This window comes from Podarcis muralis, chromosome 5, assembly GCF_964188315.1.
Source record: "Podarcis muralis chromosome 5, rPodMur119.hap1.1, whole genome shotgun sequence".
NCBI classification, from domain to species: domain Eukaryota; kingdom Metazoa; phylum Chordata; class Lepidosauria; order Squamata; family Lacertidae; genus Podarcis; species Podarcis muralis.
Genome location: NC_135659.1, coordinates 71,143,393 through 71,171,090, shown reverse-complemented (window position 1 = coordinate 71,171,090; position 27,698 = coordinate 71,143,393). Strand labels below are relative to the sequence as shown.

Sequence of the window (27,698 nt, the reverse complement as noted above, 5' to 3'; positions counted from 1 at the left end):
ACTGCAAAGTGATGAAACACTCAAGTTTTCCACTGCAATTCTGCAGGGGGGAAAGACACAAAACTCTCACTAGATCAAAATATTGGAACAAAGTAATGTTTCAATTATAAAGGGAGATGGCATGGACAAAGTCCAAAAGTGTGTGTGACCAAAGTGTAGGAGTGGCTGTGGACAATTTTTTTTAATATATTATTATTATTGTGGTCTTGGGAAGTTCTCCCCCCAAAATTGGCATTACAGAATCACAGCAGGGGACCGTGGAATTGGTCTGTTAATTTTTTTTAAAAAAAGCTTTTTTAATGGACAAATTTAGGGGGGGCCTTGGAAGGTCACAAGTCTCTCTTTGGGCATCACAGCAGTATATACGCCTATGTTGTTGTTTTGTTTTAAATGAAGCCAGAAGTTTGGGAAGCCTCAGAAGGCAGTGGGTGAGCACTCTCATTGTTTTGTTAGTTACAGATCTCATTCTTTGGGACAGGAAAGGGAGGAATGCTGGGTGTGCCCCCCCCCCCATGTAAGAGGTGTGCTTCATATACACAATCTAAATTTCTGTGCTTTTCTGATGGCTTTAATGGCAGTTTGGGGTGAGAAGCCGGACTGAAAGAGGTGATTGAAGCCATCTGTTATCAACAAAATTGTGGCTCCCTGCAAGGATGAATGAGAGGTGATCTTTGTGCACTTTAAGAGAATATGACCAAGCTGCTAGGTACAATGTGCACTCTATAGAAAAAAAAATGCACTTTATTTACTAGCACTGCCGTGTACTAACTACTGGAAATGTTCATCATTCTGGTTTATATGTTTTAACTTCCTGGTATCAATTTACTTGCTTTAATGATTTATAATTTATTCTATAATGAATTTAAAATATTATAATATCCGTATTGTCAAGCTGAATCATTTGGGCTGTCATATTTTTTGGGAAGTGAATTTGCATTTAGAGTATTACTGAATGATGTATTGATTTGGAGGTTTTTTGTTGCCATATTGTGAGTGGCCCTGGGCACATTTATATGGAAAAGCGGCATACAAATTGAAACAAACAAATAATAAAGCATGGGGTCTACCACTGGACCCGAGCCCCTTATCTAAGAACTAAGGAGATACAAGACTACAAAGTGGAGATGAAGTAATGAAAAATGGCCAATACATAGAAAAGACAACATGGCTCTCAATACTCAACATGCCTCCCTAAAGCCAGATTTCTCAATATAATCTGAGCACTAGGAAAGCAAACTAAAGTGATATTGGCTAATGCAATGCTGAGATTTGCACTCAATAATTGTTTTATATTTTCATCATAGGATCAAACACTTGCAAAAGCGTTTCATAACACTTTTAAATAAGCCTCAAGACCTCAAAAGAGAGAGAATAATAGATCAACGTGTGAAATTTTAGAGATGTAATTTTTCTTTCAACCCAATAGTTAATAATTCACAGTTGTATATGATTTCTATTAAATCTATATGGTTAAGCAGACAATTCTAGAGGATGTAATATGTGGTTTTGCTTTGATTTCCTAAAGGCAACTGAGCTGCCCTTGTGCAAGCTCTGTGGAATACTGGAATTCATTCTCCACAAAAGCTTCTTGGGTCTACACATGCCATTCACCAGGACAGACATATATTTTCTACACACGTGGGAACAGACAGGCTGTAAGATGTTAACGAAAGTTATGTAAACTAGCTAGACTTGAAACCCCACCTTTAACAGTAGTCCTTGCTATTATGAATTATCTTATTCAGATAGAACATTTCATGGCAGAGCAACAAGGAATTCAACTTTGGCATAATATGATCGTGATGACAAGCCTTTTTGTTTCCTGCAAAGAACCCCAACACAACACATTTGCTGCAATGAACTCATTTATCTCAGTTGGAGATCACCTGTCATGTGTCTAGGGATAGCTCCGAAAATGGAAATTAGGAAAACAATGAGAAAACAAAAAATGAAATTGGTGCAGTAGTTAGGGAGATTTGAAAGCTACAACTTACAGAACCCTTGAAGTTTAAGTATTTGACCAACCACTGGAATGCACATGCTTCACTGTGGGGCCATTTATGAAAACTAAACTAATTATCTCTCAAAAGTAAAGTTAAACAAAGACCAAATAATGCAGGCAGGTCCTGTTATGATGCTTGCCTGCCACCCCTACTTTAAGTGATTCACTTAAAGTGAACTGCTTTAAGTGATTCAAAGTATGGGAAGTTGTTCCCAAAGTGGTGCTTTTTAATGCTTCCTTCGGCTTTATTATATTCTTCAGGCTAACATGCGGGCAAATCTTAAATTTCGTTTCTGCACTAACATTTGACCCAACTACAAATTAGCTACTTTAGCTCCTATATTATATAGAAAAGCAAGAGGTTAACATGATATTGGACAACAGTTAATCATGCTGCTTTGTCAGATTTCTGTTTTGGTTAGCCAGAGAAGTTAATCTTGCAGGTAGGAAGTGCCAGCAAAGGAGGAAGGGAGTATACAGAATGGAAAGGCAATATTTACCAGTCATACTGCTGTCTCTGTTAATTCCATTATGAAGCTTACAGTGAACAAAGGCTGCATCAAATAGCCATGATCCAAAGAGGTTCAATATACTGTTGACTTTTGGCCTGTGGGGAGCAGGAAGCGGTCGAGGCTCAGAACTAGTCTGGTTGGGGCTAGATAGTGGAGAAGTGGAAGATGGCTGGTGTTGTACTTTGGAAGCATGAGCGGTGTTAGCCTATTGGAATGAGAGATGGAAATAATCCAATTAGAGAATAATTTTTGAAAAGTCATATACTCAGTCATGTCTGACAACACAATCTTCTCTTACGTAAAGTACAGTGGTACCTCGGGTTACATATGCTTCAGGTTACAGACTCTGCTAACCCAGAAATAGTGCTTCAGGTTAAGAACTTTGCTTCAGGATAAGAACAGAAATCGGGCTCCTGCGGCGCAGCGGCAGCAGGAGGCCCCATTAGCTAAAGTGGTGCTTCACGTTAAGAACAGTTTCAGGTTAAGATCAGGCAAATAATCCGGAACGAATTAAGTACTTAACCCGAGGTACCACTGTATATAAAATCATTGCTTTACTAAGCGTAAATACTCACTGTGCTGTTTTTCAGCATTGGCTTATTTACAGTTACAGCTCGATGCCTTCGGTTGTGAGGTGGAGTTGTGTTGACAGCTGTAGTCTGGGGCATGCTCAATCTATTTACTGGTGTGGGCGGAGCACTATCTGCCCGAGGCCTTGAAATACCTGAAAGAAAAAAGGGAATCTCAGCATTAAGTTCTTTTAAAATCCAACGCAGTGGGCATTTAAACAGCAAAGTAGTAACGCACACATACCCATTAATTCCTCCCATACCAGCACCAGTGTTAAAAAATATCTTGTTTTGAAATTAGTTTTTAGTTAAGATTGGAAAGTGATCGAGGAAAGGATTTAGGTAACTACATACAAGACTGCTGCTTACCTTTCAAAAGAGAGCAACACGCACATTTGCACCTAAAAAGTGGGAAGAGTAAGAAGACCAACAGGAAGCAGAGGAACAAAGGCCGCCTGAAAGCCACTTTCTTTCCAGCCATGTTATTGCCACTGTCAGTTCATTTTGATCTAGCAGAAACAGGCTGCAGTTGATTTTTTTTTTAAAGGATAAATCTCTTTCCATTAAACTAAGATAGCTAAGAAATATAAGCTTAAGCCAAACGGTGGCTTGGTGCTATCAAGCAAGCATGCAGGTTCCTTGGGAGCAGACTACAACAGATTTGCTCCTCATCTAGTCTCGCTGCAAGTTTGGCTCAGCATGATGCCTAATCCAGGCTCGCAGCTTATCTCTCCCAGAGAAGCCTCCAGCTTGAGTCAGGCATAATGTTAAGCCAAACCATAGCTTAGTGCTAACAAGCAAACATGTGCATTCCTGGAGCTTTGGTCCTGCTGCCACTGTGTTGCTGTGAACTAACACACAGTTTGGCTTAGCAGCAATTTGTCTAAGCCCTGTTCCTGGTTTGTCTGCCCCTAGTGGAAGCTCTGTTTTCAACCTTCTGCAATTGGTGTATCAAATGGCCGATTTCTACTTCTGAAAGATACTACTAACTGCTAGTGCACATTGTTTATAACGTTACTGTGTGCTTCTCGGTAAAGAAGCGTTTGTGCAACCGCTTGCACAAACAGAAATCACTAGTGAAACAACACAAATGCTAATTTCTTTTGTGCCACCGTTACACCGGATATCTCATTTAATCCTTTGGAAAGCAAAATGACAGTAAAAACAATACTTATCTTTGAGAGGCAATTAGTTCAAACAGTTCTTTCACAATAATTAATAGGCAGGCAAATGTTGATCTTATTAATATTTTGGAGGGCCCTCTACACTCGTTTATTGTAAGAAAAGTACACATACAGGGAATGGTGACACAGATATTTGTAGTAGCAGAGATTAGTATAGAAGGTAAAGCTACGAAAAGGGTCCTGCAGTTTCATATCTCTCATTTTGGTGAATTCTCACGTATCACAGGCCCACTGCCAACCTGACATTCCCCAAACCTATACTATCCTACACTCCCAGCTAAGTGTAAATAGCATTGCAACATTACATAACAAGGCCTCAGTGCTCTCTTGCATCTCCCTCTCAGGCAAATTATCCTCTTTGTTCTGTTTTCAACATTTCAGTATTACTCATGGGGGAGTATAAAGCATCTGCATCAAGGTAAGCGATATTCATGATGCATGAAGGACTCAGGTTAGTTAAATACCCACAGTTCTATAATATTTTCAGTTCATAAGTGCATGCTATTCATACATCAGTTCTTCACTGACAAGCAGAATATCAGGAAAAAAAAACAACCTTAAGTAATGGATAATAATAAGAGGACAGAGGCAATTTACAAGTGTGTGATTGGCAGTACTCTTCCATCTGCCTTGGTACAATGATTAGCACAATTGAAAAGAAACTGTGCTACATTTCATAAACAAAGAAGCAGTATTCTGTTATGAGGAACAATTCATCCAAGAATTCAGACTTTGTTATTAAAAATTAAAAAAAATTAAATGGCCATGTTAATATGAATTATACGGTTTCCTCATAATTAAGAAGAAGCGCTCTCTCTCATACTGCAACAGGCTTTAAACAGTATTCCTCAAAGTAGAAGGACCACACTGTTCAGTTTACTGTACTTTTCTTAAAGAGTCCACCTTCTCCAGCAGCTGGAAGAGGAGGACAGGACAAAGTACAAAGAAAGAGCTGTGAGGGGGAGGGCTTTTCCTATCTTTGGACCCTCTGGAAAACTCAACAAGGCCTGCTATACCTGGAACTGGGTGTGGAGCATGCAGCGGATGGGACACAGCTGTGGGCATCCACCTTGGGCCTGCCCATAAAGAGCAAGTCTAGAATAAGAGACTAGGGGGTTGTTCACTGTTTCCAAGAACTCTTCTCATTGTGGGTAAGCTGAGAGTTTGTTTGGGCCCTAGGTGAGAACCTGGAGGCTGAGAGGGAGGGTGTGTTAGGAAGGAAAGGAACCGATATTGATTTACATATATATATTAGCAACTTTATATTAATGTAACATTTTTATATGTAACTGTGTATTTTTGTAGTATTTTAAGTTGTCAGTTGTTGCTTCAGTTTTTTGTACACCGCTTATAGATATATTTTTAATATATTTAGCAGTATAAAAATTAAATAATCAGTTCTCCATAATCCAATATCCATCAGCCCAGCTTCAAGACAGAGATCATTTCATCACAGCTGTGTCATAAATCTGCATATAGACAAATCTCAGTAGAAAGGTTGGGTGGTATCCAATGCACACGTTCCATTATTGCAAGGATTTATGCAACAGACTTCCCCCACCCGCTGCCCCCAGGTTGTTTCCAAATCTACACAAAATGCTTGCATTAACAGAGTGACTTACTTAGCACTACATTGGATTCAACCCCTTAATTGCAAGACCTCACATATTTAATCATGGGCAAGGTATTAAAGTTACGTTTTTAAAATAGCACATGTCTGCTTGTTACAGTGAGAGAGACTTATACCATATTGCAAGAGATACTAACAATTTGGGTGGTGGTTATTTTTTAAACGACCAACCTTCTGTTCATATTTAAAATGCGTAACCCATAATGCTGCAACCAAGCAGATTTTTTGTTGCAAGAGCATCTGTAGGCCAACCACTTTTAAAAACAGAACTAGAAACTTTTGAAGCATTGTCTTTAAGAAGAACCACATCAATTTAATAGAAAATTTCTATCATGACAGAATACTGCAGCTTTCCAGGATTTGATGCAAACCCCAACCACTGTTAAAATCATCACCCCTGCCCCCAGATTCTCGTCACCCAGGAGAGTCCAACAAGTTTTAATACCATATCTGGGTAATCTTTCACACCCACTGGTTGTAAAGACAGCAACTCCTGGAGAAAAAAGAAATTATATTGCTACTATATTATGTACTGCAATGGAAACATTTCCATAAAGCAGTTTTTCAGGAAAATGAATATTTAGTAAAAGCATTTATGGTTTCACAAGAATAGGCAGTTTTAATTAACACCAAACACAACTGTTGAGAAACTCCTGAAAATGAAATTCTGTTGGAGGTAACAAGTTGAAATCATGACAAGTTTTAAGGCATCTAGCTGAACATATTATCAATTACTTTTCAGTACCTCTAAACAAGATATGGGAGCCCTATTTAGGAATTAATTTTGCTGGGGACCACTCCAAAAAGGGAATAGGGGAGGTTGCAGATCAAACCCCAATATCTTGTTGCAAGGGCCTCATTGCCCCCAAAGCTGTTCATCCAAACCTATTTTGTGATTGTGGGGTTGGATAGGTGAGAGGGGCAGATGCTACCAGAACTGGGAGCTCAATTTGGTCCAGAAGTCACTGGTTCCCAACTGATGAAAATAGAATACAGTTGCTGCACAGATGACAAGGAGAAAATAATGATTAACACAAACAGCCCCGCAGACAAACATCTGAAATATTAGATGTACCAATACAAAGTATTAACCATTTGAGTTGCTTACAAAAGGCAAGTAACATCCTATAAATTAAGAGTAGAAAATGTTACCTAAAAATGCATCCACTAAGCAACTGATCCCACGCATAGCACGAAAGAATATTTGAGGCAGATGTTTAAGGCAGGGATACTGATTCAATTCCTGAGCCATTCCACTCACATTCAGGAACTGTTCCTGAAATTTGGGGGTTGAGCTTATAATTGCTGGATTACTCAAATCCACAGGATTACTACAAGGGAGAGAAAAGACTCTGTTTAATCATAACACATTTGTAAAAAGTAAAATACACTAAATATTGAAATTTTACAATGTTCTATTTTTTAAAAAAAAGCTCTGCTAAGAGTTAGAGATGTCGAAAAACAAGTAGCCTTTTTAAAATTAAACCTACCAATTAAAATATAGACAAATCACTGTGCTTTGTTTGCCACTTTCGAATATTTCACAAGTATCCACTTCCTGTTATTATTTAGCTACCTTTAAGAAGCTGACAGCATCTGTTTATAAGAACAGTGATCAACTACACCCAGCAAAAAAAAAATATGCTGAAGTCTTTTGCAAATTAAAAGTACTATTAGCAGCAGTTACCCTGGGGCACATGATCTTTGCCTCCAGCTGAGGAGTATGAAATGAGACAGTATTGCAAGACCCCGTGCAACTGAAGAGACAAGGAAGCACTAAGGTACATCAAAATAGGCTACTCAGTGTGTGTAGCTGCTAAATATCTGAAGGGAACCAAAATGGAGGGCATACAGAATTGCAAACGAAAAGTATTTGAAGCCATGAGTGAAATGTTGAAGGGCAAAACTATACATGGTGTTCAGGAGAATAGTTGAAGACAAACAAGTATCAGGTACTAAATTCCAAAATGACTATACAGTGGTACCTCTGGTTGCGAACGGGATCCGTTCCAGAGCTCCGGTCACATCCCGAGGAATTCGCAACCGGAGGTGCTGCTTCTGCGCATGGGTTTAGCGCTTTTGCACATGCGCGTGGGACGAAAACCAGAAAAACACTTCTGGGTTTGCCGCGTACGTATCCCAAAAGATACGTAACCGGAGGTGAATGCAAGTAGAGGTACTACTGTATCTCTATCACATGCAAGCTAGAGAGAAAGATCTAGGAACTGATCCTACTATGAGTTGGATCTTGTCACAGGCACCTGTGAAGCATTATCTGCCACAATATTATACACCTCTTCCACAACTAGGGCATCTGATTCCAATAAACCACACCCCCAAGAGGACTCATTCACATATATAACGTATCAAATTTTGATAAATACGCTACTAACATTGCATGCTTTTTGTTATGTACAGTACCTCAGCATATGTAAAAAGCGAAACCAAGTCTGGGCAACACACTCATTATCCATTTCAGGAGGAATCAGACTGGCATCTTCATCAGGGATTTTAAAAGGTGGGAACGATGGCCCGTATGTAAAACGTAGCAATCTGGAGGAAAAGTCAGACTATCGGTGAGTTTGTGGTTCTGCATGATTTCACTCTGCATAATTATAAATGATGCATCCATATTTCATTGTCGGTATCTGCTTCCCTCTCACTATGGTGAAGCATGGGGCTTCCTCCAGGTTAGAATCCACCTCACTGGTGGGGGCCAGTGGAGAGAAGCCCATGTGTCATCCTAAACCATTCCCTAACCATCAACATGAGATATTACAATTGTTCTCTTTCTATCATTTTTGACATGTGGTTTGCCCAGAAAGTATGCCATTTTCAACCTAATAAAGAGTTGAATTAATGCTGCAGTTCCCGCATCCAAAAGAAAAGCTAACTCCAGATACAAATAGGGACAACAGAGAAACCAAAATATGTGCAAAGAAGTGTTTTGTGCAAGGGAGACACAGAGCTTGCCATTTGCTACATACAAAAGAGACAAGAAAAAGCTATACCAGAAACAAATACTGTCTGGTTATGTCAGTTGTCAAAGAGTTCACACTTTGGATCAGGATGTTAAACAGAAACAAAGGAGAACAAAAATGTTGAGAGTGTTCTCTCAGCCACTGCCTTTCATTAAAATAATATCAGATAGATTAGGTCTATTTCAGGTCTTCCTTAAAAATAAAAATAAAAACGCACACTGCAAAGAGCCCCTTCTCTCCACCTCAGTTCACTGACCAACAATGATATGCATTCCAAGCTGGACAGGACACTGATGCCAAGCTCTCATTGAGCTGGTAATCCCGAGTCAGAATGCAGGCTTCTCCCTGACATGTCAATTTACTATGTGCAGGCATTCTTTTTAAATATATGGTGGAGCATTCCATCATAGGAGCTCTGACCTATATTTTTGAAATACAGTCATACCTCTGCGAACGTCCGCCCCCTTAATCGTCCATTTCGGCGGATGTTCGCAGCAAACCCAGACATACTGGAATGGGTTACTTCTGGGTTTGCTGCTTTGTGCATGTGCAGAAGCGCAAAACCGCTCCATGCGCAGAGCGACGCTCTGTTGAGCGTCTCTTTCGTTGAGCGTCTGGGGCTCCGGAATGGATCCCGGAAGCTCGACGAGGTACCACTGTATTACTTCCCAGGCACAGGTTTTTGCCTCCTCAGTAAGAACTAGGTCCAAGAACAAGGTTTAAAACTTATTTTTAATACATGGGGCACAGTCAAATGTGGTAGCTGAGAGTGAAAAGCAGTCCCCCTTTTCTGTAGCAAAATGATGGATTTTTGAGGGTGAAGGGAGAGATTCTACTAAAACACACTACATAAAAATGGAAATAACTACATTGGTGTACAGTGGCAGGCTGACGTATGAAAAAAAGGCAATAGGTTTTCAGCTACCTGGCTGTAAGGGCGCAGATTACTTTGCTCCATTGCTCCACCACGGCAGAATGATGCCTCCAGTTTGCTACCATCTCTTTGGCAGTTTTCCAATAAGGCGGTGTGGGGAAGCACCGGGAACAGGCTAGTAACCAGACTTCAAATAGCACACCAATCAGCTTCTCTGCCAAATTCTCAGCAATACCGCCTACAAAAGAAATAAAACAGAGAAAAGGACTAAAAAAAAATACCTCTGGGGTTTCTTTTTATCATCACTGAAGAAGAAATTTCCAAATATTCCTTGGAGAAAAACAGCAATCGGATATTGGGGATCTTATCAAAATAAGCTGAGCTGATGTGCAAAGCGTGAAATTATTTGAATGGAAAAGTAAAGTTAAAATTATCTTGGGTTTGTAGAATTTCCGTGATTAAAAAGAATAATTACCTCAAAACCTATTCCTATTTTTAAATATTAATCTAAAATAAGTAATTCATGTATTATTAGATGGCAAAAGTTAACCCAGCTAAAGATCTATCATAGAGAACATCAAGAACACTCTAGAATGTTCATGCACTTAAAAATGTAAGAATTTCAAATTTAAGAATTGGGAGACAAGAAAGAACAATCTAACCAGATGAAATATGGGAATGGATGTGGGGGGGGGGATATCCTATCTTAATTTACACATGAATTCCAAAACAATGCAGCACTGGTATGAAATATGGCAACCTTAATTTATGCCTAAAGATTGCAAACTTATTTGAAAACAGTAACAAGTGGATGCATCCACAGCCAGGGCAGTTTCTCAGCTTCTCAGTGGTAGGGGTCTTGCTGGACAAGACAGAAGTTGCAGCCACCAGCCTCCTGCCTGTCAAGCCCTGTGCCCCTTCTCTCCCAGCAAGCCCTTTCTGCCTTTTCTCATGGGAAAGCATGCAGAAAGGCAGTATGCCAGGTCTGTGCACTGTTTGAAGGCATCTTGAGTAGCTTTTAGGCTACATTCAACTTAGCAGAAAGAGGGATTTTTTGCTCGTTAGACTCTGAATGGTCAAGGTTCTCCAGGTGCCTTGACCATGAAGCTAGCAAACAACCTTCATCTTTCCTCCCATTTTTGGAGTTGGGGAAGAGCACTGCACAGCTGATGGCACAAGCTCTGCCTGCTACTTCAGCTTCACCATTACAAGAAAAGATGGCTGCTTGCCAGAGGGCGGCTCCACTCCCCATGACAGTGTTGAAGCCTAGAAATCACTGCCTAGCCCTAGAGCATCTCTGAATGAATAAACGAGAGGTAGTAAAAGGGCCTTAGCAACAACATGTCAGTAAAAGTGGCATCTGCTTCAAATGGGGATAGAAATGGAAGTATCATTCAATTCCTGTAGCAATTCCAAATTAAGAAATTAAACAGAATCAGAATTGGACAATAATTATTTCAACACCATTCATTTCATGACAATAGTCCCTCTAAATTTTGAATGGTAGGAAAGAAAAAAAGATAAGGCTCTTAAATTGTCACACTCGGGCCGAAGCCACACACTATAAACAGTTATGGGGAAAAGGTAAAGACCCAAACCTTGCACTGTTGGAGCTGCCAGCAGAATATCATTAATTTGTAGTAGAAACAATAATAAAACCTCCCATGTTTCTCTAGACATAGTGCTTGACTCACGAGCCAATTTCTGGACAGCTTTCAAAACTTGCAGACATAGTTTAATCTGACTGGTACCCTGATCCTGCCTGTAGAAGAAGAAAGACATCACTTACGCCTGCATAAACAGAGTACTTTCCCCCCGCCAAAAATAAATTAGACAAGAGATTGGAGGCATTCTTACAACAGATGTTTTGCACCTCTAAAAAGAATTGTTTTTAAATGAAGCTGGAGCTAAACTATCTTCACGGAATCTTAGAAAAGCCACTCATCTTCAAAAGATTTGCAAAACATCTGAATTCACAATAGACCAGGATAGTTTGTAATCCACCAGGCTGAACACAAACTACCAATCTCACATAGTGGGCCTAACAGGAGAACACTAAATCTCCTGTTTTCACTGCCCAGGACAGGCAGGAGCTACTGAACTCCTGTGGGCCAGAATACACGAGTGTTGGTTTGGATTAGGCTTGTTCAGGCTTGAGTTGAGATAGCCTTATTGCAAATATAGTAAATTGCATCAGATGAAGTGGAGCCCAAAGGGCAGCAAAATCTAAGTAAATGAATTGTGATGTTTGCATGCCAATATGAAAGCTGCCTGCAGCTTGTTTGCTCTTTGGTGGCCAGTGGCCACCAGACTTCACTGGAGACAAGAGGCAATGGATTGCCCTGACATTCACTCCTTCCCTACAGGGAAAACTGAATGGCAAACAGATTCTTGTTCTGCTTCTTGTTCAAGCCACTAGGCAGCCCTAGATATTCCAACTGCCATGCAGTCTGTACAGAAGACACGGAAAATGCAGGGTCTGTGCTTCTGCATACCACAAGTACATCTGTGCATTCATACTGTTCACATGACAATGGTATTCAAATTGCCTAATGCTCAGGACAGAGATTAATCCACATACTTAAAAGAGAAAGGCTATAAAAACCCACTTCCCTCCATCCTTACAGTGTACCCAAATTAATGTACATGACCATTATATTTGACAGTAACAAAATATTGTTGTTGATAAACTATTTTTCAGGGACTGTTCCCAATACTGTACTTCAAAATATGTAGGGTATAGATTTTTAGAATAAATATTTTACATTCTCAGACAGCTTTCTTTTCTCTGTTTGTGGATTCCTGCTGCAGTAGACATACATTTTGCTTTTTTGTTGCTCAGCAAATTTAAATGTTAACAAAAAGGAAAGACAAATAAGCTTCAACTTCAATTAGCAAAAAATCCAGCAACAGAGATATGCGCATATAAAATTTGGATAATTTCAGAATGAACTTTTTATTCCAGTTTTGACATCTTCACCAGAGAGAGCATGCACCCTCTCAAATCCTTCCCCCCCTCTTTTTTTGCAGCTGCAAATTATGGACATATGCTTTCTTAAATACACAAGTGTTAAAATCCAACCTCCAAAACAGTAGATTATGGGGCTCTTTTACCCTCCATGTTAATACAACAACAATTCTTTTAACTACACTTCTAAATAAATGTCTGCTGGTTACTATTACACTTGGCTTGTAATCATGTTGCCTACATGAACTAATTCACTCTCCACTGTTCTCACCTTGGTACAAATAGATTTTGTAGATGTTTGAGAATGCTCTGAATATAAAGGTTTGGTTCTTTAATAACAGGTAGAGGAATTGAGTCCTTAGGAAAGACCAGAGCCATTATCCAGTCTGTATACACATCAACACAGTGCTTTACAGTATCACCGTCTAAAGGGAGGGTCAGTCCGTAACAAACTACCTCCATGGTCCATTTTACCTAAGAGAAGAAGAAGTGGAAAGTTACATGACCATATTTTTTAACGTTTCCCCATTTGGTAGACTCTTCCAAATGAAAACTGGCACCACAGCATAGCACTGTTAACACGAGATATACAAAGAATACACAGTAAGAGATAACAGAAAATTCATCCTCTAACAACTGTATTATTTTAAATCCGGAAATACCATAGCATGTAGGCCTGGATTCTAAGATCCACCTGACTTTGGATCTTAAACATGTCTACCCACAGAGTAAATCCCACTCAGCTGAAGTTAAGTGGGTACAGGATTGTAGCCTAAATGGAAGTTTCCTGTACCCTCTCACCCCACATACACTTGAAGACCTCAAAGAGCCTCTCAAGAAGGTAGAACTCTCCCAAATAACATGAGATGGGAGTCTGCTGGGAGAATCACCCAATATCAGGTAGATTCCATTAACTTCCTTAAGTTAAGTTAGCTTGACATTCAAGCCAGGTCGCTCATGCCAAGATCACACTTGTGTTGTGCGAGAGATAAGGTGCTTGTACACAGGGTTGCTGAGCCAATCTACTTTTCAGATATACTTTTATGTCGCTTTTTATGGTTAAACACTCACAGGACGAATTCCAACATATCAAATATAATGAGCACTACATCTAACTGGGGGACTCGGGTGGCACTGTGGGTAAAACCTCAGCGCCTAGGGCTTGCCGATTGCATGGTCGGCGGTTCGAATCCCCGTGGCGGGGTGAGCTCCCGTCTTTCGGTCCCAGCTCCTGCCCACCTAGCAGTTCGAAAGCACCCTTAAAGTGCAAGTAGATAAATAGGTACCGCTTTATAGCGGGAAGGTAAACGACGTTCCATGTGCTGCGCTGGTGCAGGCTCGCCAGAGCAGCGATGTCACGCTGGCCACGTGACCTGGAAGTGTCTTCGGACGGCGCCGGCTCCCGGCCTCTAGAGTGAGATGAGCGCACAACTCTAGAATCTGACAAGACTGGCCCGTACGGGCAGGGGTACCTTTACCTTTACATCTAACTAAATTACTGCCATGCAGCACAGCTTGCAAACCTGTGGTCCTTCAGATGGTGTTGGACTCCCTTCAGTACCAGCCAGTATGGCCAACGGCCAGGGATACAAAAGTAGTCTAGCAACCTCTGGAAAGACACAGGTTCCACATGCCTACTATAAAAGAGCAGTGCAATTAACAATAAAATACCAACAAACACAGCCATATAAGCAACACACAGTCTTACAAAAGAAAGAAAAAAGCTTTAAAATTATTTCAGCACCGAATCAAACCAGAACATCATAGAAACTGTAAATGAGAAGGTTGTTCTAAACAAATGGGTCTTTATAACCCTCTTAAATGCCTGTAATGATGAGACTATATGTACTTCAACTGGGGAACTACTCACTTCTTTGTCTGTCTTCAGTAAACTCTCACTGCCAGCTGCCGATGGAGCATTTAAGACTTGGCCAAGGGGACGCACAACAGCATTTGCCACTTCTCTCCCCACATTGTCAGGATAGCTGTGAAGTACACTGGTGTGACCCTTATCATTTTGAAGTACAAGATGTAGGGACCTCCACTCTGAGTACATAATGCCTCTATACTGCAGAGTAGACTGTACCTGGAATGGGGGAAAGGAGAAAACAGACTTAAAATTAATTTTAATTGATATTACTTTGCTTACAAAGGACACTGTTTTCACAAAACATAGCCATGCATATTGCAAACACTTGGCACTAAGAAGTGCAACCCTTAGCCCAATGAAACGTATAGTTTTTCTTGTGCAGATGCGTATCCTGCAGTACAGAAGTTGCTGTTATTTTGCCACCCCTTGAACTTTTATCAGCTGACATAACTCTTCCGCTCACCATGGTTTATTATTCAGTTTGCTTTAGCTGGAAAGCAGAACCAGCAAGCCTCTCTGACACTTAAGGATGTGCTTTTAATAGTCACTTTCCATTTTTATCCAGATTGCAACTTTGGTTCCTAATATGGCCAACTGGAACTGGAAACAGTTCATGCAAGTGACAACACTGGAGTGCAATAATATTATTGTAGTGTCAGAGTATACTGGCACTTCTTTCTCAACTATTGCTCAGACCAACAAAGAGCCACCTCTCATGAACTGACTAATACACAGAAGCTGCTTGAAACCTCTTCCGTGCAGAAAGCCATGCACTTCCACAAGCTTGCCATGGTGATTGGGTCTCATCACACATTTTAGCTTCACATTACTGAAAAATATTCAGAAGAGGGAGCACAGAAAAAGGAGGAAGTTGAACCTCAAAGAGACAGCAGTGCACCATGTATCCCACGGAGGCAACTCCAAGCACCCCACACGAAATAAGTGCATGCTAAGGAGCAGGCTAGGGTTAGGAGATAGACTTCATTCTGTATGTTAAGTCAGTTTTGCACTTGGGGAGGCAGTTGCACATGACCTGCTACATTTACCTTGGTTCTTCTCCCCCTTGCTGCTGCCCTGGGTTTCTGCCTTCTAGCCACAAAGGCCTATGCAAGTAAACCCTTCTCAAAGGCTAGAAGGTGCACCCAGTTTAGTTGCCCACAGTGAAGTAACTTCAGAGAGACTATATGGGAAGATGCAGTTGCTGCCATATTGATACATGAATGAAGGCTCTTATGTGCTGTTTTCAGTCTACATATGTTATTTGAGTATTTCAGTTGAGAGGGGTTGTGGTTATTTTCGCTTTTGATGTGGTTTGCTGTATACCGTTAGCCCCTTTAAGCCATCTCTATTGGACTGGGAAAATGAAATAGAAATTTTAGTATAATGTAGATATAGAAGTGTATTGTAAACCACCCTGGAATATTTATGAGGTGTGGTATATAAATGCCATAAATAAATAAAGAGCTGCTTTGTTTTGGCTTTAAGCCTTAGAAGAAACACTAGTTAATAGTTCAGGAAAGCTATTAAAATGGGATGATATGGCAGTGAATATGCTGTATACAGACAATGCTGGAATAAAGGCACATTGTTTCTAATAGAGTGCTGCATATAAAAGCTATAATGCATATGTAGTATGGCCTACACCAGGGTCCTCAAACTACGGCCCGCCAGGGTCCTAAATCCGGCCCGCCCGGCCATTGCAGAACCCGCCACGAAGCTGTTGAGGAGACTTAACGTGCTTTGGAGAGCTTGAACCATTGTGCCTTTAAGCAGAGCAGGCGGGAAGGACCGAGGCGGGTCAGAATTTCCCCCTCCTGGCCTTGCCTTTTGGCCTGTCTCTCCCCAAGTATATCCGCCTCCCTCGATCCCAGCCACCATGCTGCTTGCTTGTGCCCTGAGCTCCATCACCCTCTCCGCTGTGGCATGCCACCCGATCCAGCCCCGGCCGCTGTTGTCCTTGCAGTCCAGCTCAGTGGCTCTAGCCGCCGCCTCCTCTGGGCAGGCTCGCCCTCTGTCTCCTGTGCCTGCGGTGGCCTCCACACTGATGGTGAGCTATGCACGGAGGGGGAAGAAGGTCGCTTGCAAGGAACGCAGGGCTTTGGGGCTCATGAGGAAGCCCCCCTTGGGGCCACTGGGGATTATGTCCAAGGAAAAAGATGGCCACCATCATCCTAGCGAGTTTTTGTCCTGGGAAAAGTGCTCGGGGGCTGGGCTGTGATCCAAGGTGCGCTTGCTTGCGAGGAATCCCCTCTCGGCATCAGGTTGCTCACGAGTAAACTTCTGCCTGCCATCTAAGAGGAGCCCAGACGGAGGCAGGCTTTGAAAAAAAAATTGGGTATGGGTTCATCCGAATCCCGCCCCCCCCAAGCAGGACTGAGCAGTTACTGAATTTCCATCCCACATTTTTTCTCCCAGGAGCTCAAGGTCTGTGGTTTTTGCCCTCCGCATTTATTCCCCGCAACCCCCAATCAGACGTAATCAAATCAAGCAGCCTCACTAATTTTGATGCATCTCTCCCCTCTGAGACATTTCTTAATCTCAGGAACCATGCACTCAAAATTGCAACCATCTTTGGCAGCACCTATGTCTGTGAACAGACTTTTCCCCAAATGAAACATCTGAAATCTCCAACCAGATCCAGACTAACTGATGAACACTTGCATCACTTGCTACGACTAGCAGTGACAAATATGGAACCGGATATCGACCATCTCATTAGCCAAAAACAGACCAATACTTCCTGTTGAAATACTTACAAGTTTATGATTCAAGTAGGTAGCCGTGTTGGTCTGACGCAGTCAAAATTTAAAAAAATTAAATTATTTTTAAATTTTTATAAGTTTATGTTGATTAAAATCATTCTTCCTTTTAAATATTGTATTGTTTTTCCTTTTTTGTGCACTACAAATAAAATATGTACAGTGTGCATAGGAATTTGTTCATTTTTTTCCAGACTATAGTCCGGCCCTCAACAGTGTCTGAGGGACAGTGAACTGGCCCTCTGTTTAAAAAGTTTGATGACCCCTGGCCTACACTATGCTAGACATGGTCTATGCAATGATCAGCAGAACCTCATGAATGATGCATCACATCCATGGAAAATGTAGCACAGTGGCCAAGTGTATTACAGTAAGTTATATACCTGGAACTTCACAAACAGCTCAACTAGTCATCTTGTGTTTCACGTGCTTACACAAAAGGATACCTCTGTGATTCTGGTAGTTGAGTAGCGTGTACACATGCTACATTAAGAAAGCCTGTCTCAAAAACTACTAATAAGCTGTGTCCCTTCAGTGCCAGTCACTATGTTGACATAAAACTGGTTAACTTCTAAAAATGGAAGGGGCAGAACTCAGGAATCCTTGGAACTTGCATCTTCCGATCTGGAAGCGCCAGCCCCTAATCCCAAGTGTATCTAAGCCTGCTCACTATGCTTGGCCATGTATATTAGAGAAGGAAACGTATCAGAGGTACTACTTCCCCTACAAGTCTAAAAGAAAAATCTGCAGTAGTAAAATAGATTTTCTTCTTCTCTTGAATAGATGTCTATCTTCCACTCAGCAGCAAAAGGAAAGAGTTGGCAGAAAGTGGCCTTTCAAACAGGACTGCCATAAAATTGGGAGATGTATATAAATAACATTTATCCAAAGGGGTGGGGGGAACTAAAACCCTTTAGCAGTATAACCTCCTCCCACAAATATATTCTTTCACCTTTGTCACAAACAGAGAAAGTACTGTACTCAGAACAAAGCTGATACATTCAGAAGGATATCCTCCACTCCCACACACTTCCTAAGGAATCAACTTTTATTTCCTGGACAAGAAAATGGCTTACAGCCAGAAATTTCCTGTGTGGAAGAATAGGAAACGGTCACATGCTTGCCACTTCTCTGTCAGAAGGACTGTACATTAGGATGGTAGACATTCCAACTAGTTCAGGATAATGAAGTATAAAATGCCGCCTTCTGACAAGGAGAGAGCAGTCCCACCTCCAGCGGATCACTAAGGAGCAGGAGTAGACTTAGAGCAAGAATATTCATTTGGTCCAGGGTGGGGGAGGAAATTAAGACATTTACGGGGGGGGGGGGTTGTTAAAAAAAAAGTTTCTTCTGCTTTGTACTTGCTGTCCTACTTGCAACCACTTATTTTGGTTTTCATATGCATTTCTCAGATGAGAGGAGTCAGCTGTAGACAGGAGAGCTAAGCCTGTCATCACCTTCTCTCTTTGAAGCCAGCTACTGTGATCCTTGAGTCTACAGTTGCCTCATTCTTCTCCACTCCCACTCTTATTCTTAGCAACTTCAATATCCATATTGACTCACATTCTGAATCTTGTTCAGCACTTCCTCACACAAGTTCTTTTGCTTTCACCCACTCTTCTATACACCAATTTATTTTGCGTTGGCAAAACAAGACTATAGTCTGCCTAGTCTTTTGTTTTTAATGTCTGCTAGTCCCCAAGTCGGTTTACCAGTGGCACAGAATGAAATGCCACTCCACCAGCCACCATTGAGCCAAGTGTTCCATAAACTGTATAGAGTGCTCAGACATTTCCTAAGAACTCCAATCTGCTCAGACCAATGGTGGCTAGAGGAAAGGAGCTTTGTTCAGCATCATTACCAATGGTAAACTGGGCTGGGAGCTGGAGGGTAGCATCACAGTGCTGGGCAGGGCAGAGTGGTTTAAACCGCTCCGCCCAGCTGAGCACCACAATGGGAAATAAAATACTCCATGCTTCTCTGTTGATCTTCACAGATCAGCTGAGCTGCAGGAAGGCAGAGGATATGCAGTGTGATCATGGCATCTTTGCTCTAAACACCCCTGAATGGAGGGTGTGACAATGAGGAAATGTGACCCTTGGACCAAAAAAGGTTCATCACCCGGTCTTAGATCTTGAAATATGAAGAAATGAATTGATTGTTAGTCTTCATTCTGCTCATTTTCCTCTCTCAAATCATTTTGTTTGCTTTAACTTCTTGCATTTAATTTTTCCTCTAGGGGTGTATCCAACACTGTGCACTAATGCAACACGTTTTCCTCTTCCTCCCCCTGTGCATCCTAAAAATATGCTCCAGAGAGAGCTCCAGCTGTCTGAAGTGGATTTGAGAGTTGGGGAGGTGGGGAAAGTTGTGCTGCACAAGCAGAAGTTTACTGCACTAGCAGAACTGCAGTGTTGGACATGTCCCAAAGTTTCTGAACCATTTGAGAACTTCATTTTCTACACTTGGATATCTGTGGGAACTCATCAGTCTTTTCTCTTGCAATCTCCTTATTCTGCAGTTGTGTATTTTGTGTTCTGAATGGTCACACATTAGACTATTTTGATCTGGTTTCCATCATACAACTGATATTCTACTTTAGCAGTCTCCCTTTTTATCTTATTTTTATTCCTACATCAAAGCTGCTGAACATCTCTGCAAATCTCAGTAACTCCACTCATTATGAATTCATGCTTTCATTCTGCTCACGTGCTTTAATTCCAAGCAATATTACTCATCTCGCCTTATTTTTATCAGTAAAAGTGCTCTCTTTAACTATGCTCTTCTTCGTTGGGTTGCAATACTCTGATATAATTCTCCATCATTCTTGCCGAATCTTCATCCTCCTTTTGCTATTCTCTATATTCTGCTTCTGACAACATACTTCTTTAGTTAAACCCACCACTACTTCTTGACTTTATCCAGTGTTCCTCTACCCCGCCCCGACCCCTTCTGTATATCTCTTGTTCTGTCCCTGCCTCCCCATCCTTTTCTCCATTTCTTTCTCTCTTCTGGTGTTGTTCCCTTTGCTTTTATATACAGTATGCTACTTCCCCTGATACTTAAAAAAGCCTTCTGAATCCTCCTCCTCCCTAGAACTGTTATTCTTTTTCTGTTCTCTCTTTCATTCCTACACTTCAACAACCAATGCCTCAGCTTTGTTTCTCCAATTCCCCTTTTGACACTTCCCAATCTGGTTTCTGCTCTGTGTAAACTGAAGTTTTAAAACCGCTTTTCTGTTTAAGGTATCCTCAAAATAGCATACAATAAAACAAAGTTAGCAGAATTTTCAAAAACCATGTTGCTTTATTAAGAAAAGACAGACAAGATAAAATTTTGAGCAGCACAGAATGAAGCAAAAACAGACACAGAAAAAGTCAGCCGCATCAAAACTACCAAATACAGGAGGGGCAACTAAAGGACATGTTAAAGGACAGAAAATAGTGGTGAAAAATTAACAGGGGAAGGAGGAAGTTCCAGAGCCAGGTTGCTACAACTGAGAAGGCATTGTTCCACATTCCCAACTGCACTTCCCAGCCGCAATAGTGGAACACAGAACAGGACCTCCCCAGGGACCTCAATAAGTGGGTGAGATCATTAGAACATGTAGTCCTTTAAATATGCTAATTATAAATTGGCTAAGCCATAGGACAAACCTTGGTTACAGTTCATGGTTAGTCTGGAGGGAGCTTAACCTTCAGATGACATGATAAGCCACACTATGGTTTAGCACAGCACTACACAGCAGCGAAATGACTGGAGAGGAGCAAAATGGCCAGAATCTGCCCTGTGGGAATCCCTAGGTTTATGCTTTACCATTATTTGGCTTAGCATAACATGCAACACAAGCCCATGTGCTTCTCTTCACAGTCTTCCTTTACTGACCCAATTAAGTTTCAATTTGCAAGTATTTTCCTGCTCTTACCCCTTATCTGTCTTAGTTACTTTTTCCTTTCTCCCTTCATTCATGAAATGATAATATTATTATTAAGCCTTCATTTCCTTGTGCCATTTCCTGTGCAGATGCCATCTCTTTCACTCCCCTGGCCCTTGGTGCATGGAATTCTCTCCTCTCAGCAAGCATCCTCTTGTCCTCCTTTAATATAAGCTCATCTCTTCTCTGTTGCATTTCCCCCCTGGTGTCATTCTATTTTTATACCCTTCTTACTGTTAGGCTAATTATTATACAGGTTTTACTGTAACTGTTGGCTGACAGAAAGAAAACACCAACAGAATAGGGAGGCAGGCAGGTATCAATACTCCTCCCCTGCAGTACCACACATCCCTAAATCTGTTCTGGGTTGGGGGACTCTTTAAACCCAATTTAGGGGGCATTGCAGCAAGCAGGGAGGGAATTGTTTCCCTCCATGCCCAATTGGTGTACTACTTGTGCAAGCAGACAAGATCTATTAGATGCCAACAGATTTTTCTTCACTTTAAAGTTTGTACACTACACATTAATTCAACTTTAGAAATAGGCAGAAATAGAAACATAATTCATCTTTATTAGCTAAGCTGAGAAGTGACCAAGCACATGCATGTAGTCCAGTCTCTCAGTGTGCTGTAGTTTGGTCCCCATGGCACCCACTCTTGCTGTACCACATTAAGTTACCGTAACTGCCCATAGTTGCCTGTTTTGGCTGAAATAGGAAATGGTCATTAGCAGATTTCAAATAAGCCAGGAACTTAAAACTGTATTTTGACGTTAGTCTAGAATACCACCTCATTCCAAACGAGGCAACATTTCCCATTTCATATGAAACAGGCAACTATGATCAATTGAGCACTTCCTGGCTCACTGTGGTACACCAAGAATGGGAGCCATGGGGCTAAGTACAGGGGCAAAAAGGTCTGTGCATACATTATTAAGCCATGGTATGATCGTCCAAACACAGCCACTGTTAGTTTGTTCCCTGACATCCAAAATCCAAACATCAGTAATTATAGCCTAATGGAGAATTTAATGATGTACTGAAATATTGTGTGTCATCTTGCTTCCTTGGCAACCTCTTCAAACATGTAACATGGATGGAATAGGGAACCTATGGTCCTAATGGTCCTATAGATATTGTTTGACTCCAACCCCATCAGTCCCAGCAGCACAGCCAATGTTAAGGGATGGCAGTAGTTGTATTCAAACAACATATGAAGGTCCACACTCCACAGGTTCCCCATTGCACACTTTGGGGGAACTTCACAGAAGGCCCAAGGACAAGTAGCGCTATGTACTGAAGGGCGATCAGAGAGCCAAAAGAGCTTGAGAAGCAGAACGGTTGAGACCCAAAAGATAGCAAAGAAGAAAGAAGAGGATGGAGTTTTAAAAACCCCAAACACCAGCAGACCCTGTACTAAGACCTAAAATTCTTAACTCCCCAGTTCTAGGAGGAGCTTTAGAGCAGGGAGCTGGTGAAGCGGGCCAGTACATTGATGACATATCTTGCACACGGAGCTGTAGGAGAGGCTACTCCGTTATTATTTGATTTGTATTCCTCCTTTCAACCTGAGAGTTCCCAGGACAGTTGATGTGAAGGGAGGCAACAACATACATAACTTACTTGACCATGCCCAAAGCTTCTCCTAGTCCTACAGAATAGTTTTGGTTGTGTGTGTGTGTGTGTGGTGTTTTTTTTAAGTAATAAAGATTTAATTAAATTTGCTGGCTTTTTCCAAACAAAGTTTGTAGAGCCTTGAGGGCAAGCCAAGTATTTTCTTTTCGGAGCTGGTTCCTTTGGGCTTTGAATGTAAGCCTTTCCTATAGAACTCACCTAAGGAACATTTTAACTACTACTATTTGTTTATTATTGTTCCGATTATATTGGAGCCAGGATAGTATTTCTAAGCTTTTAAATCTCCATATATAAGACCAAACAGAGCCACTCACTTCAATCCTAAACATATTTACCAAGCAGTCTGTCTGCTTGGTAATCAACAGACTTCACACAACCCAAACATTTACATAAGTATAATATAAAAACAAAAATGTAGTAAGAGCAGAAACACAACCTTTTTTTGTGAATGCCTACCAAGATAAATGGTTTCGTACACCTTCAAGAAGGCAATGAGATTAACAATGTACCTCTTGGAAATGGGTAATACTTAGGGCCATTACAGTATGGACACTACTTCTAGTCTACCCACAAAGGGAAGAGGATCATAAGAGCATGGGATCTACAGAATGCAGACAGTATGGAGGTTCAAAACAAGAGGGGGAGTCTCTCAAGTATTTAGGTCTCAAAAAATGAAAGGCTTTAGAGGGCAAGTGCCAGAAGCTTAAGCTGGACACAGATGCAAACAACAAGCCAATGTATTTGCCACATCTGTTGAATATGCTCCCACTTCCCTGTCAGGAAATTAGTAGTGGCATTCTGCACAATAGTCTAACAGGCAGATTCACATAATTGCATTACAGTAGTAAACCTTACATGTTACAAAAAGCAGATAAATAAAGCAAGATAACTGGCCTCCAAATGTGCACAGCCTACGCGCTAAACATAATTGACAAAAAGCATTCCCGGCTTCCAGCTTATCTGGGGTCTTAAGTTTATAATACAAGAAATGCATCCACATGTTGCATTATTTTTCTCAAATGCTGAGTTTTTCTTATATATTTGCATAACTGTTCTATTGTTCTTGTTCATTATGTCTGCTACCATTATGCTTACAAAAGAATAGTGCTCCAGAGGATTTCTTACTTAGTGCATTGTATTGTTATGGGAGGGGAGGGAGTATGCAAAAATGCCCCTCCAGCACCACACCATAAAGGTAGACACCTTCCCCATTCTCTCTTACAAAATTTTACTATGGTATATTGTGCTCCCAAACAAAGATCTCCTTTTTGCTCTTCTGCATTTTCACATAACAAGAACAATGACACATACTCTCTGGTATACTTATTTTTGATCTGCTTCATGTGGAGTTTTTTGTTCATAGATGTACAACCACACTGCTTTGCCACAGCAGAAATACCACAACTGCATGTTTTTGCAAGAGCAACAACCCCACCCCATTGCTTTGTATTTTGATATTTTGAATGTTTGTTGTAAGCTGCTTTTGGCACAGCTCACACATATATTCAGAATGGCATGTAGACCACTGAAGGGATATAGAGTGGGAAGAAATGCTATTCAGCTAATCCGCAATAATTATGGTATCTTAAGTTATTTTATGTATGGTCTTTCAAGAAGTGTTACTATTCTGAGTACTTTTTCCAACTGGGTTGCTGAGGACTGAAAATGGCATATGTGCATATGATCTGAGCCTATAATTTGCCAGGTTCTTAGGTTAATTGCTGCATTTTTACTTTTTTTTTTATAACTTCAAAACAAAACATAAACCAATATATATCCACATACAAATTCATAGGTATTGTGGGCAGGATTCTACTTCTATTTTCATAAGGACTTCTACTTGCACAATGAGGCTTTCTCCTCCTGCCTATGAAATTGGCTTGGGGAGGGTCAGGAAAGCCCCCAGAACTGCATGGGGGGGGGGGAATACAATACTTGCACAGATAGAACAATCAGAAGAGTGCAACACTGAATTCTTTTTTATGAATATGTCCGAGGTATTACATTACCAGGTTTTGAAAAGCAGTCCTTTTGCAAACCTGTTTTTTTAGTAAAAACAGGATCTTCATAGCAATAACTTTAAAAAACAACTAAATTGGGGAAATCAGCGAGTAGAGTAACTGGCTGTTTGCCTTCAGGCATGAGACAAAACAGCAAAATCCTGTCAGTAAGAGTATAACTTCTAGCTTCAAAGAAGCCAGGATTTCAAGTTAGGTTTTCAAACAACTAGGATGAAAGGCAGTAAATACACAGACTGGATTACAGACTACAGCTGCCCCAAATGGAATGAGACAGCCGTCCCCAGCCTCTCGCCCTCCAAATGTTTTCAGCAATAACTCCTATAATCTGTGACTGTGGCTATGCTGGCTGGACCTGATGGGCATGAGGAGCCAACCATAACAGGAGACCCACAGGTTCTGCTCCCCTGCTTTAAGGGAATAAACTCTTTCCACAAACAGTATTAATGCGTAGCATTTATACACAGCGCTTTTTTCAAAGTGCTTCTCGCACATCAGTGTTGCCGATTTTTACAACTCCTCTGTCGCAAAGCACTATAATTACCCCTCTTTTTTGCAGAAAGCTGTGGAGTGCCGAAAGGTAAAAGCAGCAACAGGCGCAAACAAATTCATGACAACACATGGCTCCATTTGTACCTCAAGTCCCTCTTGATGACATGCTATCAGTATAGTTTCCACCCACCTGAGCTTGACCAACAGTGTCAGCATCTTTGCCTAATAAACATGTGTCTCTGGCTGTTTAAGTTTAAATCCTGCTACCTATTTCCGAGTTGGGAGAAGAAGTGAACCCAGAATTTGCCAGCTGGCCAACCTTGCCCAGCAGCAACAAGAACTACAAACTGGAGTGCAATCGTTAACTCACTCAGGCAGCTGCTGTAGGGGCTCTTCCTCGAGAGGGTGGGAGTGGGGAAAGGGATATTGCTTCGCCTCGGCAGGGCCTAGCTTTGCTTAAGCGCCCCATGGGGGGCTCCAGGATCCACCGGAAACAAGAGCAACTCCTCTCCCGCAGGGAGCACTTTCTCCCAGGAGCGGTCTGCCGGGAAGGAGGAGGCACAACCGCGCACACCGTTGAGGGAGGCAGCCCGGAGAAGACCCCCCCCCCCGCCTCCGACTACACCCTCCCGGGAAAGGAGGCGCCAGGATCGGGCGTCGAGGCCTCCAACCCGGGAATAATAAAGGAGCCAGGCAGCCCGGAGCGCAGAGGTCAGAGCGGGTGAGGGAGCGGGCCCAGCGGAGGGAGAGCGCGTCGTGGGCCGTGGTTCTTTTGCGGAGGGGGGGGTCGCCTGGCCGCGCTTACCTGCACCAAGGGGGCCGGCTAGCATGTCTGGGGCAAAGGCAAGCAGCTCCTCCTTCAAGCTCCCGGTTCCATAGTGCCCGCAGTGGGTGAGGGGCGGGGGGTGCGGGAGAGAAATCGGACGCTGCGCTCAGGTCTCTCCGGACACTTCCGGCCGCGCCAGAAAATTCACACCCTAGAGCCCCTGTTTCCACCCTACGCGGCGCGCACGCGCCTTGAGAACCTTCCGCGCCGCGCGAAATAAGTCCTCATATTCCCCCTACGGTCGTTCTCCACCGGAAGTACGCGTGCGTGCGTGATCTTTCCCTTGAAAAGCGGTGGGAGAGTAAGGTGAAGGGAAGAATTTTCAGGCAAGCTTGGGCGGCGTGCGCATGCGTAATGCCGTTCTATGCTCAGCCCTTTCGTTGACACTTTTAAAGGGGCCGGGTTCGTTTTAATTTGTCCTGCTGTTGCGTCCTTGTTGTTAAAATTCCTAACAATGCAGTCCTATGCGTACATGTCTACGCGGAGGTAAGCCCCGCTGTGTTAATAGTGGTAAATATATATATATATGGGCAAAAGGCCCGCAATACAGCCCACAAAAAGTTTTCAAATCTGCAGAATTCAAGCAATAACAAGCAGCTTGCAAAAATTTAAGGCAGCATAATCGCAAGGGCTTTTGTAAAAAAAACCTCAAAAGCCATACAGTGGTACCTCAGGTTACATATGCTTCAGGTTACACACTCCGCTAACCCAGAAATAGTGCTTCAGGTTAAGAACTTTGCTTCAGGATGAGAACAGAAATCGGGCTCCGGCGGCACGGCAGCAGCAGGAGGCCCCATTAGCTAAAGTGGTGCTTCAGGTTAAGAACAGTTTCAAGTTAAGAATGGACCTCTGGAACGAATTAAGTACTTAACCCGAGGTACCACTGTACTATCCAAATACACCTTTGCTTAACGACAAAGACCCACCAGTACCCATGCACCCCCTAGAACAGTAAGCCTTTAGAGACCTTGCAGGGAGCAGCTCCTAAGCAGGTTTTATGTTAAGGCAGGAAGCCAGGATTTTTGTTAGGCTGGGGCTAGACACCTACCTGTCATTAACCTCTGTCCGGCTCTGCCTAGCAGATTTGGAATGAAATGTCTCAACAGCAGTTGGTTTAGATTACTTTATATTGACTCCCAGTGCTCAGGAAAATCTGTCAAAATCTCTACAATTTCTATTTTTAGTTAAGTATTTTTATTTATTTACTTGATAACTATGCCCATGGGGCTGCACTCTGAAGTCTCCTGGGTTCTGCACCCACCTGTCATAATTTAGAATGGGCCTCTTTCCCACCCATGATGGGCTTTGATTTCCACATCAACCGTCAGGCAAGCTTGATTTGATTCCACCCCCCTCACTTGGTCACATTGTAAATCGTAATCCACCCCTTCTTCCTTAATGGGAGGGGAGAAAGCATTTTGTGGTTTGCCTCCGGTACCAAAATGT

At 41.9% G+C, this 27,698-nt stretch overlaps 2 protein-coding genes across 9 annotated transcripts in view; one reads left to right on the top strand and one right to left on the bottom strand.

Moving 5' to 3' along the window:
* Nucleotides 1-26,440, bottom strand: part of RALGAPB (Ral GTPase activating protein non-catalytic subunit beta) — a 57,626-nt gene extending 31,186 nt beyond the window's left edge. The window contains exons 1-10 of one of the 7 annotated variants that reach the window (XM_028734815.2): nucleotides 26,232-26,440; nucleotides 14,591-14,806; nucleotides 12,992-13,194; nucleotides 11,351-11,514; nucleotides 9,804-9,990; nucleotides 8,319-8,450; nucleotides 7,050-7,228; nucleotides 6,343-6,390; nucleotides 3,090-3,238; nucleotides 2,503-2,719 (exon numbers count right to left, since the gene is read on the bottom strand). In XM_028734815.2, coding sequence (XP_028590648.2) covers nucleotides 2,503-2,719; nucleotides 3,090-3,238; nucleotides 6,343-6,390; nucleotides 7,050-7,228; nucleotides 8,319-8,450; nucleotides 9,804-9,990; nucleotides 11,351-11,514; nucleotides 12,992-13,194; nucleotides 14,591-14,776 — 1,465 coding nt within the window. In that variant the 5' untranslated portion in view covers nucleotides 14,777-14,806; nucleotides 26,232-26,440. Of the gene's footprint in view, nucleotides 1-2,502; nucleotides 2,720-3,089; nucleotides 3,239-6,342; nucleotides 6,391-7,049; nucleotides 7,229-8,318; nucleotides 8,451-9,803; nucleotides 9,991-11,350; nucleotides 11,515-12,991; nucleotides 13,195-14,590; nucleotides 14,807-25,796; nucleotides 25,930-26,231 lie in introns of those variants that run through there. The other 6 variants (XM_028734812.2, XM_028734816.2, XM_028734814.2 and 3 more) reach the window with 6 other exon arrangements.
* NDRG3 (NDRG family member 3) overlaps nucleotides 26,006-27,698 on the top strand; it is a 60,472-nt gene continuing 58,779 nt past the window's right edge. For both annotated transcript variants that reach the window (XM_077929173.1, XM_028734821.2), the window contains exon 1: nucleotides 26,006-26,137. The gene's annotated coding sequence lies outside the window, so the exon portion shown is untranslated. The remainder of the gene's footprint in view (nucleotides 26,138-27,698) is intronic.